Source organism: Berghia stephanieae, chromosome 7 (genome assembly GCF_034508935.2).
Source record: "Berghia stephanieae isolate SIO BIC M18660-M18661 chromosome 7, UCSD_Bste_1.3, whole genome shotgun sequence".
NCBI lineage: Eukaryota > Metazoa > Mollusca > Gastropoda > Nudibranchia > Aeolidiidae > Berghia > Berghia stephanieae.
Window position 1 is genome coordinate 41,628,808 of NC_088366.1, and position 16,180 is coordinate 41,644,987.

General features: G+C 36.5%; 1 protein-coding gene across 1 annotated transcript in view; it reads left to right on the forward strand.

Moving 5' to 3' along the window:
• Nucleotides 1-13,160, forward strand: part of LOC144977248 (uncharacterized) — a 127,960-nt gene extending 114,800 nt beyond the window's left edge. Inside the window, exons 7-9 of the mRNA XM_078922272.1 lie at nucleotides 4,910-4,978; nucleotides 5,959-6,053; nucleotides 7,333-13,160. Of these exons, the coding sequence (XP_078778398.1) occupies nucleotides 4,910-4,978; nucleotides 5,959-6,053; nucleotides 7,333-7,382 (214 nt within the window). The 3' untranslated portion in view covers nucleotides 7,383-13,160. The remainder of the gene's footprint in view (nucleotides 1-4,909; nucleotides 4,979-5,958; nucleotides 6,054-7,332) is intronic.
• The last annotated feature ends 3,020 nt before the right edge of the window (nucleotides 13,161-16,180 follow it).

The following is a 16,180-nucleotide window of genomic DNA, read 5'->3' on the forward strand; positions in this document are numbered from 1 at the left end:
AAAGATAGATAGATAAAAAGATAGATAGATAGATAGATAGATAGATAGATAGATAGATAGATAGATAGATAGATAGATAGATAGATAGATAGATAGATAGATAGATAGATAGATAGATAGATAGATAGATAGATGTGGCTAAAGACTAAGAAAATCATTCAATTTTTGTCCTGGGTGCTTGTGTTGGATTCCAAGATTCGGGGCGATTGGGAAAGAACGAGGGTTAGGGAACGGTGATTAAATTGAGTGAATTGAATTTACTGTAATTTAACTTACATCACAGAAAGAGGAGAAAGATAGATAGAGAGAGAAAGGTGGGGGTGAGAGGAGAGAGAAAGATATGGGAAGAGAGAGAATCAGCAAGAAACAGAGAGAGGAGGAGGAGGAATAGGAGAGAGAGAAGGAGCAAGAGAAAGAGATAGAGGGGGGGGGGAGGAGAGAGAGAGAGAGAGAGAAGGAGCAAGAGAGTGAGAGAGAGAGAGAGTGAGAGAGAGAGAAGTAGTAAGAGGAGAGAAAGAGAGGAGAGAACGAGTAGAGAGAGAAGGAGCAAGAAAGAGAGAGAGAGAGAGAGAGAGAGAGAGAGAGAGAGAGAGAGAGAGAGAGAGCGCGTTTTTCCCCTGTCATCTCTAAGGTCTGTGTTGGAGATAATTGTATGGTAGATGGCATTAAGGGTGTGGATAGGAGTTAGACTGGATGGAGGGGATTCACTTGTTGTTGAACTTGTCAGGGCGGAGGGATAGGTAGACGGAATAGAGATAAAATAAAGGAATGAAGGAAAACTCCAACGAGACTGGCACCACACGATAAATTGAACAGGTACTCTCCATTGTAGCCGTGTAGCACAGGGGAAGGGGGAAAGGGAGGGGGTGAGTCCTCTGAATTCCTCTGACAATGCACATTTCCTCACACTTGGCCTCTTTTGGATTTCAAATACATATTTTTAAAAATAATTCCGCTTTCCGCCACGGAATCATTATATGTCATATTCGAGGCAGCGCATGAAGGAATATAGATACTCCATCAAACAAGATGTCTGGTGTCAACAAGAATCACACATGTTGTCCATAGTGAGCAAATTGGGGGTAAATAATTTTGTCCAAGGAAAAAAAATGAAAGTGCCTCCAGAGGGGCTCGAACCCAGGCCTTCCGGGTCACAATGCAATCTCTTAACCACTCGGCCATTTCGCCCCAAATATCTAATTTTGAAATATCGATCAGGTTAAATGTCTCCCGATTTGTTTCGAAATCTCACACGTCAAAGGAGTGGCACGGATAGTCGGGTAAAGGATTTAGGAATGTTTTGATAAGTTGAGGGTAATCTTAATCTTTTGATAATATCACACATTTTAAGTATTTGAAATTAAATTATTCTATGCGAATGTGTTTGACCAGAGTACGATAAAGTATGACAAAAAGATATGGTTTAAAGCTATAATAGGCAGAAATATATTTAATGTATATCTAGAGTCAATAATTATCACCAAGATAACGATATATACAATCCTGTAATAACGTATTGCAAAGCTTTTCCAATTGCATAGTATACGTGTAATTATAGAGGTAACTGATCCAACCAAAAAGGAATCTTTCATCATATCGCCACAAACCCAGGTAGTATCAAGGTTATCAGAATAAGACAGATGAGATTTCTTGGATATATTTACAGAAAGAATAAAATGAAAATAAAACAGTGCTAATGGGAAAAAGAGAAGGGAGAAGAAGACGTAGATGAAAACAAATGATGATGACATGTGTAAGAAGTGTGTAAGATCTGTGGACGTCACATGGGCGTGTTTTACTGCTATGGGAACACTTTGATTAGTCTCATAAAAAGGAAGATAGAATAGTAATGATATACACTTTGGAAATTTCCACTTTAGCCAACTTCCTTGAAAATATAATAAATGGAAATTTCCACTTTAGCCAACTTACTTGAAAATATAATAAATAGAAATTTCCACTTTAGCCAACTTCCTTGAAAATACAATAAATGGAAATTTCCACTTTAGGCAATTTTTTGGGAAATATAATAAATGAATAGATGCACTAGTTTAATCAAAAATAACGCAATTACATAAATTAATGCATTATATTTATTGTGTCTATTCCAAAAATGCCTCGCAAAAGTCGTATCCTGACATATTAATATTACATTCTGCCAAATAGGATATACTGCAACCTACGTCCACATCGCTTACAGAGTTTATCTGACACTTGCACCGATAGAAGATATTATGTGTTGAAGAATAAAAAAAAAATATCCTCTTTCAATGACAGATACATTAATTTGACCGTTTCCCTTCCGGCAACTATATCCCAGCCTAGATCGACGTAAAAATACCCATTCTAAAAGGAGAAAAATGACTAGAAAGGGACTCAAGATATCTACTACACGCCTTGAAACCACTTACTTTTGGAGTGGTAGATGACATCGACCGTCGTCCCTCTTGGGGCCAATCAGATCCAAGGTTCAAATCACCATCGTCGGGAAATTTTTATTTCCTATTGTCTCCTGGCAATCTTCTACTCTTTCCATTTCTTGTTATTCTTAACACAAATGCTTGCTCCACTCAATTTTCTAATTAATATTCACCCACTATCGGGGCTTACTCAATATTTCAATCGTCTCTGCTATAATTAGTTTTTTGTTGAGAATAGACTTCGTTAACTCAAAAGCTAACTCGCCAATAGGGAACAAAAGTGTGGTGTCAAAAAAACAAACTGGTTCCTAACTCATTGGAAGTGTAAAATTAAACCACTCTTCAGGAGGACATAATACATACCTTCTGTAAATGATATTCTGGTTTCAGTGAGATGGCATATTATTTTCTAGTCTGAATACTGTTAGTCGTCAATAGAGATCATCCATCCTCGCTCTTTTACGTCCCGCAATCCTTAGTATCGGCCTATTCATCCTGCTAACAAAATATTTTCAATTCAAAGGATGAAATCATACATTTGCGTAGAATTTCGAATCACTACAGATAAAATCAATAATTAACCGAAGGAAACTAACAAAATTAATTAGACATATAAGTATATATATATATAAAATAAATTAATAGATAAATAAGTGAATAGTTTTGAAAAATAGTTATCCCACCTATGATTCAATATGTAGCCGGTTCATTATTAGTCATCCGAAGGACTGGTTACATAACATTTCCAATGAGCTTTGAATCGGTAAACTGTAAGGTGTAACACAACGACTTTTCTTTCCTATTAACCTCCGCAATGCGGAATGAGTGGTCTTGGCTTTTAGGCTCGGCTTGATGAGAACATTTTAATCTATCACTTTAAGAAGCAACATTTTTCTGTTCAAAAAGCAAAAAGACCGTGGTCAGCATGCGTTGGTTTTACCATTCTGTAATGGAAACCATTTGATCTTCAATTGGCACCAGATCATTGATACGAGAATGTATAATTTGAAAGAAATCTTGACTCACCAATTAGAAAGTTATTGTATGTATCGAGACAGGAACAGGAATATATACTTTATTATTATAATCTGACAGCTATTCTAAAGACAATAATAATACATGATAATTAAACCAAAAGCTAAATCTTTTCTGAAATGAATTTGCAAACCACCCTTTTCTCACTTTCGTTTTTGCTATTTAGGTTTCTTTTTCTCAACTCATGTCACCTCCAAAATTTAAAAGGACTGTGAAACCTAAGACTTCATCAGCTGCTTCGTTTGTGAGGATTCGTGACAAAATCTTGGGTTTTAGACTTTTGGGAAAGTTAGGAATCACCTTACTCCATCCTTAATATAACATGATGTAAAAGTTTGCTAGAAAAATTGATGAAAGTTGTTTTATAAGTCTGTGTCAGTTTGGTGTGGAATATTTCGTCTATAATTGTTATTGAACAAATATAATCTGAGATGGCGTTTGTCTATTTCTTCTCATCTTCATTCTCATCATTCTTTCTTTTTATTTCCAAATTTGCATTTTAAAGACTATATTATTTAGTTGTCGATTTCCTTTCGACCAGTAATCCGAGTTGCCTTGCTGTAGACTGATAAATGGAAAAGTGTGTGTGTAGGTGGATAAATAATGGATAATTGTTAATGTGTTGGTTTTGTGGTGAATCTGGTGATGTAGTTGCAATGTGATGGTGCGGCGGGTGTAGAGGTGATGTTGTGGTGATGTGTTGGTGTAAAGGTTATGTGGTGGTGTAGTGGTATGCTGGTGATGTGCTGGTGAGATGGTATGGTGGTAATGTGGTGGCAATGTATCCGTGTATAGGTTATGTGGTGGTGTAGTGGTATGCTGGTGATGTGCTGGCGAGATGGTGTGGTGGTGATGTGGTGGCAATATATCCGTGTATAGGTTATGTGGTGGTGTAGTGGTGTGCTGGTGATGTGGTGATGCGATGGGGTGGTAGTGATGTGGTGGCAATGTATCCGTGTATAGGTTATGTGGTGGTGTAGTGGTGTGCTGGTGATGTGGTGATGCGATGGGGTGGTGGTGATGTGGTGGCGATGTGTTGGTGTAAAGGTTATGTTGTAGTGCAGTGGTGTGCTGGTGATAAGGTGGTGAGATGGTGTGGTGACATCATGATGTGGTAGTGTGGTGGTGTAGTAGTGTGGTGGTGATATTGTGGCGCAGAGGTAATATTGTGGTTTGGCGGTTTAGTTACCATGTTGTAATATAATGTCGATGTAGTGGTGTAGGGCTGAAGCTGTGGTATGGTAATGTTCTGACTATGTAGTTGTGCGGTGGTGTTGGTAATTATGATTGTTAAAACGGCGTATAGAATTTCATAACAATGATGTCGATCAGGTGAAATACGGAATGGAAATGGGTGTTAGGCAATAGTAGCGAATGCAAGTTGCACGAAAAAAACATGTTAGAATATGTGACTAAAATTGATCTTATTATGTTTGTTTTGTATTTATCAACAGTTCTGCTGAAAATCAGACTGTCACAGACGACAGACAATTCCAGGAAAACATAACCTTTGGACAATTAGGGTGAGTGATTTTGATTGACTTCATCATCATCATCATCATCATCATCATCATCATCATCATCATCATCATCATCATCATCATCATCATCATCATCATCATCATCATCATCATCATCATCATCATCATCATCATCATCATCATCATCATCATCATCATCATCATCATCATCATCATCATCATCATCATCATCAACATCATCATTATCATCATCATCATCGTCGTCGTCGCCGTCATCATCTTCATTATCATCATAATCATAACCGTTGTCGTCATCATCATAATCATCATCATCATCATCATCATCATCATCATCATCATCATCATCATCATCCTTATCATCATCATTATCATCATCATCATCATTATCATCATCATCATCATCGTTGTCGTCGTGTCGTGTTTTATTTTATTTGAAAACGCAACTCATAAAAATAGTAATTAAAAAATTCTTTAAGATAAAAGTCGGTACAATTTAATGTTCAGCACTTGTAAGAACTTTATTTTTTAAAACAGTGTTCTTCAGCCTTTGGGTGTAATTCTAGCGTGTTTTCCTAATTCTTAAGCATATTATTTTGGGTTTTGTTGTTGTTGTTGTTGTTGTTGTTGTTGTTGTTGTTGTTGTTTTGATTAGGTTTTTTTTAATTATTGATATTTCTTCAAGGGGATGATATCATTCTCATGATATGACTCATTCAGAGCCATAAGACTACAATATTCAGAGTGTAATCCAGTATATGGAACTCTAAACTGACTGTAGTAATCGTTTGTTAACTCTAAGATAGAACCTCAGTCTGACACAAAGTACTTACTGCCAGATTTAACAGAACCAGCTGCCTAATCACTGCTGGATACAATGGTACTACAACGGTAAAAAGTAAATCTTGATTATAACTCGCGTTCGATACTGATCTTGTTAAGTTATTCCCCTTCTTCATGTTATATTTCATCTTTTTAATTTTTCAAACCATCCCTCTTCTCAGGACATTTGCATGTAACATGCGATCGTTTGGACTGAGCAAGGAGCTGTGCTTGGAATTTCTGCGTAAACAGTCCACGATAGCAAATTTACGAAAAGGTGAACTGATCAATACTCTCTCTCTCTCTCTCTCTCTCTCTCTCTCTCTCTCTCTCTCTCTCTCTCTCTCTCTCTCTCTCTCTCTCTCTCTGACTCACTCACTCTCACACACATACTTACACATTCGCACACACACTTACACACACGCGCACACACATATACATATATGAGAGAGTGTGGAAAGAGATAAACAGATAGATAGATAGATAGATAGAGAGAGAGAGAGAGAGAGAGAGATATTAACAGATAGATAGATAGATAGATAGATAGATAGATAGATAGATAGATAGATAGATAGATAGATAGATAGATAGATAAGAGGAGGGGGGTAGTGTGTCATTGTTCAGTAGAAGACATGAAAGAATACAAAGCTACAATGGCGAATGCTCACAAAATCGATCTGCTGCTACCTCCCATTTATCAATTAATTATTTACCTCGCCGGTGGTCGATAATTAAATTGATTACTCCGATCAAATGATTGATTCATTAAAATGATTGCTGAATGTTATGCCATTGCAACAAAACCATTGAGCCAAAAGATGCAAATGAATAAAATAAATGTGAACATTGCTGAAGCCTTTTTCTACGGATTCACCGTGCTCATTGCGCTTCATAAAGTTTCATCCCTCCAACAAGCTGCACGGGATCAAAATTCTTTTTCATAAAGTAAAGTTCGTCTGTTCTGTGTCCTTTTTAGACTAGCACTGTCTGTAGCCAGGTACTCATCCACACCTAAGTGAAGTGGGATAATCGAATTTTAAAATTCCTTTATCCATTTATTGCAGATTTTTTTTCTTAGGGTCTTTCCAGGAAAAAGATGCCTAGTCTTAGCTGCAAAGTCAGAAAAAAAGCTAACTTTATTACTTAAGGGAAAAAAGGAGATGCCGACATAAGGCTCGTACCCGGGATCACCGGATATAAGAGTAACCCTTATCCTCTTCGCCATCTCACCCATGTGTGGAGCGCCTTTCACATGGACTTAAAGTCAGAATCATATTTCTTTTTATCATCACCATTTGCCAGTTGGGTGACCACGCTCAGCGTCGCTCGAACCTTGTTACAAGACGAGACACCATGATAGTGACAGTGAGCCAACGATGACTCTAAAATTAATCAACTTTAATTAGCCTGGCCACTAAATCAATTAAACGTAATATTGTACCATTTCAGTATTGCAATGAAAGTTAATTAAATTTCATTATTTCCTTCTCTTTTACTTTTTGATTTGTTCATTTAATATTATTTAATAATATTTGTCGATTTTATCAAAATTTCAGATCAAGTCAAATTATTGAGAGATAACATCGAAAAAGTGAGAGAGAACTGATGCACAGACAGACTGTTTGAAACCCACTGCAAGATGTCTATTATTCCCTAACCTGACAAAAGACGTGTTTTTCTTTCTTAGCTAGCAGTAAACATTTGCTTCCAATTCCGTCGATTTAAATGACCTACAACGTGGCAAAAGAGACGCATCTGTTTGTCAAATCCTAGACTTTTTGTCAAGTTTGGAGTCATTTTACTCGACTGATATTTGAAGGAAAAGTGTTCTGGTTAAAACGAAAAAAAAAATCGATCTGCCAATGTACGGAGTATAGAAAATAGTGATAGATGAGTATAATAATGATATCGATAACGATGACGATGAGATGTTACCATTGATGCTACCAATGTGATAATGAGTCTTGGATGGCGAGGATGACAGAACAAACATTGATAGCTGTAAATGATGTTTATTATAATATTTTGTAGTTAGTTGTTAATGAATGAAATCGCTCAGATTTTGTTAATATCGATAATCAAAGAATGCGAGCAATACCGTCGGGTCATAGCATGTGTGTTATTTCATCCAATTTGAGCGTATTCATATTAGTTAAAATCATAGCATTGAAATGTGCATTGTGCGAGGCTTGATCAAGAAAATATAAATTGCCCTAACTATGAAGGAATCGTTCGATTTTCACATGAAACTTTCAGAAAAGGGTTATCAATTTTCTCATAGATTTATATGAAAAAATTGAAAACTGATATTCATGTTTTATTTTACTGCCCACCAAAGCACACAAACCAGAAATGCAGCTCTGTCTAAAGGAAGCTATAACAAATAAAAGAGAAAAGAAAAAGTTTTTGCGAAATTCTCCTAGAGTTTGTGACAAAAGAACTTTTTAATAGATGAAACCTTGCTCTATCAGTAATATGATCCAGAGATAATAAAATGCCATTCAAAGCAATGGATAACCGGCGAAAACCACACCCCAAAAGGCAAAAATGAACGCCTCATTGTTAAGTGTCATGTTCAACGTTTTATGGCACATGGAAGACATCATTACATTATTTGACTATCTTCCAAAACAAAAATAATGACCAGTAGATATGACTCACAAACCATGCATCCTGAATATACTGAAACATAAGTCGGGGACAAACATCCAGGGAAACCTCAAAATGGAGTTCTGCTTCTGCAAGAGAACGGGCGGTCTCATTGCATGGGTTTGAAATCATTACCTCACCCTTTCTTCGATTTGGCCCATTTTTTTTAAAAATGTTCCTTTACATTGAACAAAAACCTTAACATAAAGCGTTTTGAAAACGAATCCAACACCTAAATCGAGGGACTTTTTAAGGTCAAGGAGAGATGGGAAAAGAGTATCACTTTAGCTTGAGACCATGTGAAAAATAAAAGTAAGTGTGTACATCGAAAATCAGAAAATCGGACCATTCCTATATAATCGAGGAAATTTATATTTGATCAATTTTCGTATATCCGTGCGCTGTCAACACATTTGTTTACATTTAGGTCAGAATCCTTTCACTCCCTATTCCCATTGATTAAGTGGCCCAAACTTGTACATTTTAAAACCCGTGTCTTCTTTGAAGTATCAGGTTATAGACATGAATTGGCAAGCTGGGGTCGACGAGCTTAAGACATGATATTTATTAGAAGTGATTATTTTCTGACCTAAATGTGAAACATGTGTGTTGTCGCCAGGTTACGGCGTATGTGTGTATGAATGTATGTTTGTGTGCATGTGTGTATGTGTGCGCGTGTGTGAATACGCATATTATATATATATATATATATATATGTGTGTGTGTGTGTGTGTGTGCGTGTGTGTGTGTGTTTGTCTCTAAAAGAGTGTTTAAAGAATGTATTGAAAACGTGTGAAGTCAATGGCTGATGTTGTATAATAGTGTATCATTTTCCAACAAAGTTTAGTTTAGTTACTAGTGTGTGCCATCGTATTTACCAACCATAATATCCATTACTGCATAATATCTATGATAACTATTTCATTTATTTCTGAACTTTCAGTCATGCTTGTTTAAGAGATGAACAATTTTACTTTTACTTTTTACCAACATAACATACCAGTGGGTTACTAGAATATATTGACGGGCTAAACGTTAAAATGTAGCTAACAAAGTACATCTCCTGGCAAACGCATAGAGTCCTCGAGCAACAACGATAAAGACTGACCTATTCAGTTAATTTCTTTATTGAAATAAGCGGATGTTAAGATAAATTAAGAAATAGATCTTTTATTAATTGTCAAATCGGATTAATTTGATTTGTTGTTCATCGTGTGTTGGCAAAATGTGATATAAGCGAATATCGACAACGTAGCCTTAGTGATTTTCAATGTCATTAATCCAACATCTTTGTGCAATAATTACCTATTTAAATACTCGTATTGAAAACATTGCGTTTTGTTATTTTGATACTAAGCTGTTAGAAGCTGTGGACTGTTAAAAGTAATAAAACAAGAATATAATTAACAGCTTCAAAGTAGAACAAATTCTAAAGATGGAACGTTTCGGGCTTAAAACCCCTCTTCAGCCCAACAAAAGAAAAATGAAACATAAATAAATTACCAAAAAAAAAAAATAAATAAATAAATAAATAAATAAATAAATAAATAAATAAATAAATAAATAACAGATCGAGGCCAGAAAAGATGAAATATTCGTCACATGCCGTCGTCCTGGTTTATTAGTAATGTATTTATGTTTTCATTGTTTCTTTTTTGTGGTTGGCTGAAGAAAGGTTTTAGGCCCGAAACGTTCGTGTTTATTATTTGTTCTTTTTTGAAGCCGTTTTATTCATACTTGTTTATTTGCGTTTTGTTATTGATTCTAACTTTAAGTGTTGATGCAAATGACTGTCTGTCTATTGTACAGTGAGAGGAAAGTTGCTGATGTGTCCATGGAAATGAATGGTTCAATGCGTTATTCCCACACGAGTGTTTCTATCCAAATATCAAGTTATTTTGAAGTCGATTTTGATATGACTAATAACTCAAGCCATGGAAATCACAGATGGATGTGTGTAGCAATGAGAGACTTCCTCGAGACTGAATTGAAGTGGTTAAAAAGGAGCGGTATGAGTATGATTTAATATCAAGTTCAAAAATCACTTTAGAAGCAATTCAACTTACACTCGTAAACACATATTTGTTAACCATTCCCGACATAATAAATGAAATAACGATTATATGATTGTGTATTACACAAGTATAACGGGATAGGAATGGAACAGACTTGTGAGGATAGAAGAAGGTTAGAATTTTAACTGTACTTTAACGTTTTGCTGCCTTTGATAGAGGCATCGTTGGCGACTAGAGTGCAACGGTTAACTAGAGTTGGGGAGAGAGAGAGAGAGAGAGAGAGAGAGAGAGAGAGAGAGAGAGAGAGAGAGAGAGAGAGAGAGAGAGAGAGAGAGAGAGAGAGAGGGCATGGATATATTAATTAATAATTTTATTTCATTTCATTTTTTAATGGTTTTCATTGAATTACAAAATGTTTCTAGAAATGAAAAATAGTGTTTGAGTATGGATGGCCAGTCCTCCCTCATCATAATTATAGTATCATCACTTTTTCTCTTTAGAATAGATCAATCTTGATAAAAGTGTGTGACATTCGTAATCAAAACAATTCCACCATATTATTATATCATATGAACTCGTGATAATTATTGGAAATTATAACCAATAACATCATGTTCTGTTTTTGTGAATGAGTCCTTAACTAGTTAACTGGCGTACTCTGGAAAGACACTTATTTAAACATTTGGCCAGAAAACTCGTCCTCAAATATCGATCGATTTAAATGACCCCCATCTTGGCAAAAACTCTCAAACTTGGGACTTCGCGAAGTATGAGTTTTCCGGCCAAAGTTTTAGATACGTCAGTACGACAGTTAATTGGTTAATTTGTCATGGCTGTAGTTTTATTCGGTGAGTAAATTCTCAGGTTGTCGTTCACATTGGTCATAATATCTACATAGTTTATGCATGCAAGCACTCACGTGTATGTGTGTGTGTGTGTGTGTGTGTGTGTGTGCGTGTGTGTGTGTGTGTGTGTCTGTGTTTTTCTGTCTTTATTAATTCGATTCGATGTAGTCATTGTAGTATTATTTAGACAGATCTCGAGAGTCAATTGACAAAACGCCTTTCTAAATGTTGGGCTAGAAAACTTACTTTATGATTCTATCCATGAAAATCACCTCCCCCCCCCCCCCCCCCATTTGTCAATGATTATTAAACCCGAGACTTTTTTGGCGCGGTATTTAGAATGTTTGACAAGTTGAACGCGAAACACGATGTAAAAGTGCTCTTGCCAAACTGTTAAAAAGGCATCATTGCAGTGTACAATAGTATTGTTGGAGGTCTCGATAGCTCAGTTGGTATGAGCACTCGGTTCACATGTAAAGGGACCGAGTTCGATCCTGGGTGAAAAATTTTTTTCCGACCCATGTCTACCCAGCAATGGATGTCTGTTAGATATGGCGGAAAGTACGTTTCAATAGACTAGCGTTCTATCCAAAGGGTAGCTGGCAATGCTTTAGAAATCGTGATAAACTTCGGTTCCACGGACCTAATGGCTCAAAAAGACTATTTTTACGGTAGTGATGGGTGCGAAAGGAGAGGACAATGTGGTTGTGCCATGTTGTCTTTGAGAAATTGTAGAATCACAACAACAACAAAATGCGTTAACAGGTTAATATTTTTCACCAACTTATGATCAACGAATCGATAGGTTACTGGCATTCCAGTCTTTTGTTTTACTTCTTTGGCACACGTGGGATGTGTATGGCTAGCCAGACCAAAGGAAATCGTCATCCATCAACTATGGACGTTATGGATTGGGAGGGACATATCAGCCTTATAAATAAATGGTGGTTGTTAACCCTCCTTTTACCAGCCATTTTCATAATTTTTGCCAGAAAATTCCTATCCAAATAATTTTTTTTTTCTTCGATTCATTTTTATTTTCTAAATTCCAAAAGAAGTAGACACCCGTTTTGTAAAATTTCGTTCAGAAAAACATAACACAAAGACTGTAAATGAGATCGCAATTAAAGTAAAAAATGCTGCTATATAGTAACGAATGAAACGATATTCTTCTTGTTGGTAAGGAGAGGTTTAACACGCCCAAAAAATTATTTAAAAACAAAGCAATTGGCCATAATAAAACTTCCAATCATTGTGTCGATATCGGATTGATTAAATGAGTCCCAATTTGATAATTCTTGGGAGTTCACAAAAGTCCACAATACCACTTCAACGACGTCTTGGGTTTATGATATTTACAGTGCAAATTTTATAGGCAATAATTGTGAAAAGTTGTTTTGTACGTGTACGCCAGTGAGTGGGTGTCGACGGAGAGTCCATCGAATTGGGCCGTGTACGCCACATGAGACTGCGTTGATTGGTCAGTCCACCGAAGGTGCTTTGTCAAAACCTTTTTATCCAGCCACCCAGAAGGCTGATTTTGATTATGTGACCCACAGTATCAAGGCGGTATTATGTCGGGATGAACTGGATGGTGGAAATTGAATTATAGCCACGAATATGAAATGTGGTTAGTTTCAATTCATTCTAGTGGAGAATAAATGCAATATTGCAAAAAGTTCGTATAGTTCAATTTACCACGACATAATACTGATCCCGGTTTGAGGCGATGGGCCACATATATGGATACTAAGTATGGACTTTAGGGTTGTATCTAAGAAGAAGAAGAAGAAGAAGAAGAAGAAGAAGAAGAAGAAGAAGAAGAAGAAGAAGAAGAAGAAGAAGAAGAAGAAGAAGAAGAAGAAGAAGAAGAAGAAGAAGAAGAAGAAGAAGAAGAAGAAGAAAGAAGAAGAAAAAGAAGAAGAAGAAGAAGAAGAAGAAGAAGAAGAAGAAGAAGAAGAAGAAGAAGAAGAAGAAGAAGAAGAAGAAGAAGAAGAAGAAGAAGAAGAAGAAGAAGAAGAAGAAGAAGAAGAAGAAGAAGAGAAGAAGAAGAAGAAGAAGAAAGAAGAAGAAGAAGAAGAAGAAGAAGAAGAAGAAGAAGAAGAAGAAGAAGAAGAAGAAGAAGAAGAAGAAGAAGAAGAAGAAGAAGAAGAAGAAGAAGAAGAAGAAGAAGAAAGAAAGAAGAAGAAGAAGAAGAAGAAGAAGAAGAAGAAGAAGAAGAAGAAGAAGAAGAAGAAGAAGAAGAAGAAGAAGAAGAAGAAGAAGAAGAAGAAGAAGAAGAAGAAGAAGAAGAAGAAGAAGAAGAAGAAGAAGAAGAAAAGAAGAAGAAGAAGAAGAAGAAGAAGAAGAAGAAGAAGAAGAAGAAGAAGAAGAAGAAGAAGAAGAGAGAAGAAGAAGAAGAAGAAGAAGAAGAAGAAGAAGAAGAAGAAGAAGAAGAAGAAGAAGAAGAAGAAGAAGAAGAAGAAGAAGAAGAAGAAGAAGAAGAAGAAGAAGAAGAAGAAGAAGAAGAAGAAGAAGAAGAAGAAGAAGAAGAAGAAGAGAGAAGAAGAAGAAGAAGAAGAAGAAGAAAAGAACAGAGCAATGAAGAAAGAATGAAGATAGAGGAACCCACAAATGACCGAGATGCTGAAATCCGCATCGCTGTTACTCTGATGAAAACGCTTGATATCATGCCAAGTTAGAGTCAAACCCAATACCGTGTACAGGGTTAAACATCACTTTTTATGCCTCAATTTGCATGGTGATACCCCGGGAAACTGATTAGTCTGGGCCTAATGAATTCGCAACGTTTCTATTTTTAAAAAGGTTATATTCTTAGTGTGTGTGAAAATATGATTGTTTGTTTGGTTGGGTTTTGTTTTTTGTTATTGTTTATATCTGTTGCACTAGTTTTAACCAGTTAACTGTCGTAATCTGGTCATACACGTATTTAAAAATTTGACCATAAAACTCTACCTTCAAAAATCGATCCAGGTCCCAGTTTGAGAGTTTTTGACAAGATGATGATCATTTAAATTGATCGATATTTGAATGATGAGTTTTCTGGCCAAATGTTTAAATACGTGTCTTTCCAGAGTACGCCAGTTATTGTGTTAATTTTGTTCCATCTCATGACTGCTCTAACCATGTTTATGATTTGCTGTATCTGACTACAATTATTCATAATATTATGACCTCAATGTTTAGAGTATTAAAGTAGCTGATATTCAAATAACCATCCACGAGTCAATGGCAGTCTTATCTATCTTGCACGTTGTTATCATGAGCAGTTTTATCTCCGTGTGAGCTCAGACTCTCTCCCCCCCCCCCCCCCCCCCCCGCCCCACCTCCCTCTGTAGTATGAAAGTGTCTGTGTGAGAGAGAGAGAGAGGGAGAGAGAGAGAGAGATAGAGAGAGAGAGAGCGAGAGAGAGAGTGAGAGAGAGAGAGAGAGAGAGAGAGAGAGAGAGAGAGAGAGAGTTTGGACCTGGCCCGGAACGAAAAAAAAAAAACAACAGGAAGTAGACACTTTGACCTTTTTGATGCACCATCACCAAAAGAGAAGACTTACATGAAAAATTGTCATCTCTTATTTTTTTTTTTAATCAATCACATGATTGTTTTCCTTCACGGAAATAGATTCTACGCAACGCCCGATCGGTTAGAACTTCAGCCATCGTAAACTTATAGTCTGGCACTGACCTAAAAATGACGTCACAAGACAAGTCTTTGGCCATAAAAGAAAACAAATTGTGAGTTGTATTCAATATCTCAACCAATCGGATCATTTGTTCCCTTGAGCACTACTAACGACAACTCACTAGATGGTGGACGAACTTAAAAATGATGTCAAAAGGTAATTCCTAGCGAGTTCTTGTGTCAGTTAACGATGGCTAGGTAGAACCATATCAAGTCATTTCTGTACAAGAACAGACAGCCGTAAGCTAACTAAATGATAAAATAGAGATAGAAGAAACCTTTCAAACAAGCACTCCTAGATATCGGATCTGATTTAGTTTTAGATGGGAGATTTCTTAGCAATAATTCCTGAAGGTTAGGGCAAAACCGGGCCGTCTCATTGCAGAAAGAGAAAAAATAGCCGGCACGGAAAGGGAAAATCAAATGAAGGGGGCGGGGGATTGAAGAGGTGAGGAGGTGAGGCCTGCAGCCTGAAATCATACAAATACTAGCGGAGAATGAAAATAAAGAGGCTTTGAAATCAACCAATAAGTTTAGATATTTCAATGTTTAACTCTAAAACCTTTCATTTTTCACCTTTTTGCTGGTACTTATAAGACTTCTGTTAATTCATATCAACTGCAAGCATTTGGCCTCAAACCAGCCCACAGTTATATGAAAATGCAGTCATGTGACAGCCAAATATAAACTGAGTTAAATTTGTTTTTGTTTTTGTTTTTAAGGGTTTTACGGCGCTTGCAACACATTTAGGTCATATCAGCGCCAGTAAAAAGGAAGAAAATGGGATAGTAAAAAGTTCTAGAATTACAAATAAAGCACCCAAGAAAAAGTAAGACATTGGGGAACTGGGAACAAATAGGGATCAGATGTAGATTCCAAGAGCACACTATCAAAGTACTTAGTTTGAGACCACCTATAAGTCTCATCCGGACACAAGCACAAAATCCAACAAAGAGGAATACACTCAAATGCTTACATTATAAATTCAAAATAAAAATATAATAATACATAACAGAGAGATGATTTACAAGGAAACAAATATCATCTCCCAAAACAATAACTGTGCATTTGACTGTTTCCCTCCCAGCTAGGACTCCGGCCAGGGCCAGGACAAAACCAAGTAATCTCAATCCAAGACAAAGACAGATAGCATGTTGGAAAACAGATATAAGGGATAGAAGACACAGTATGTACCTCCCTGCCCACTATGGGAGGTCA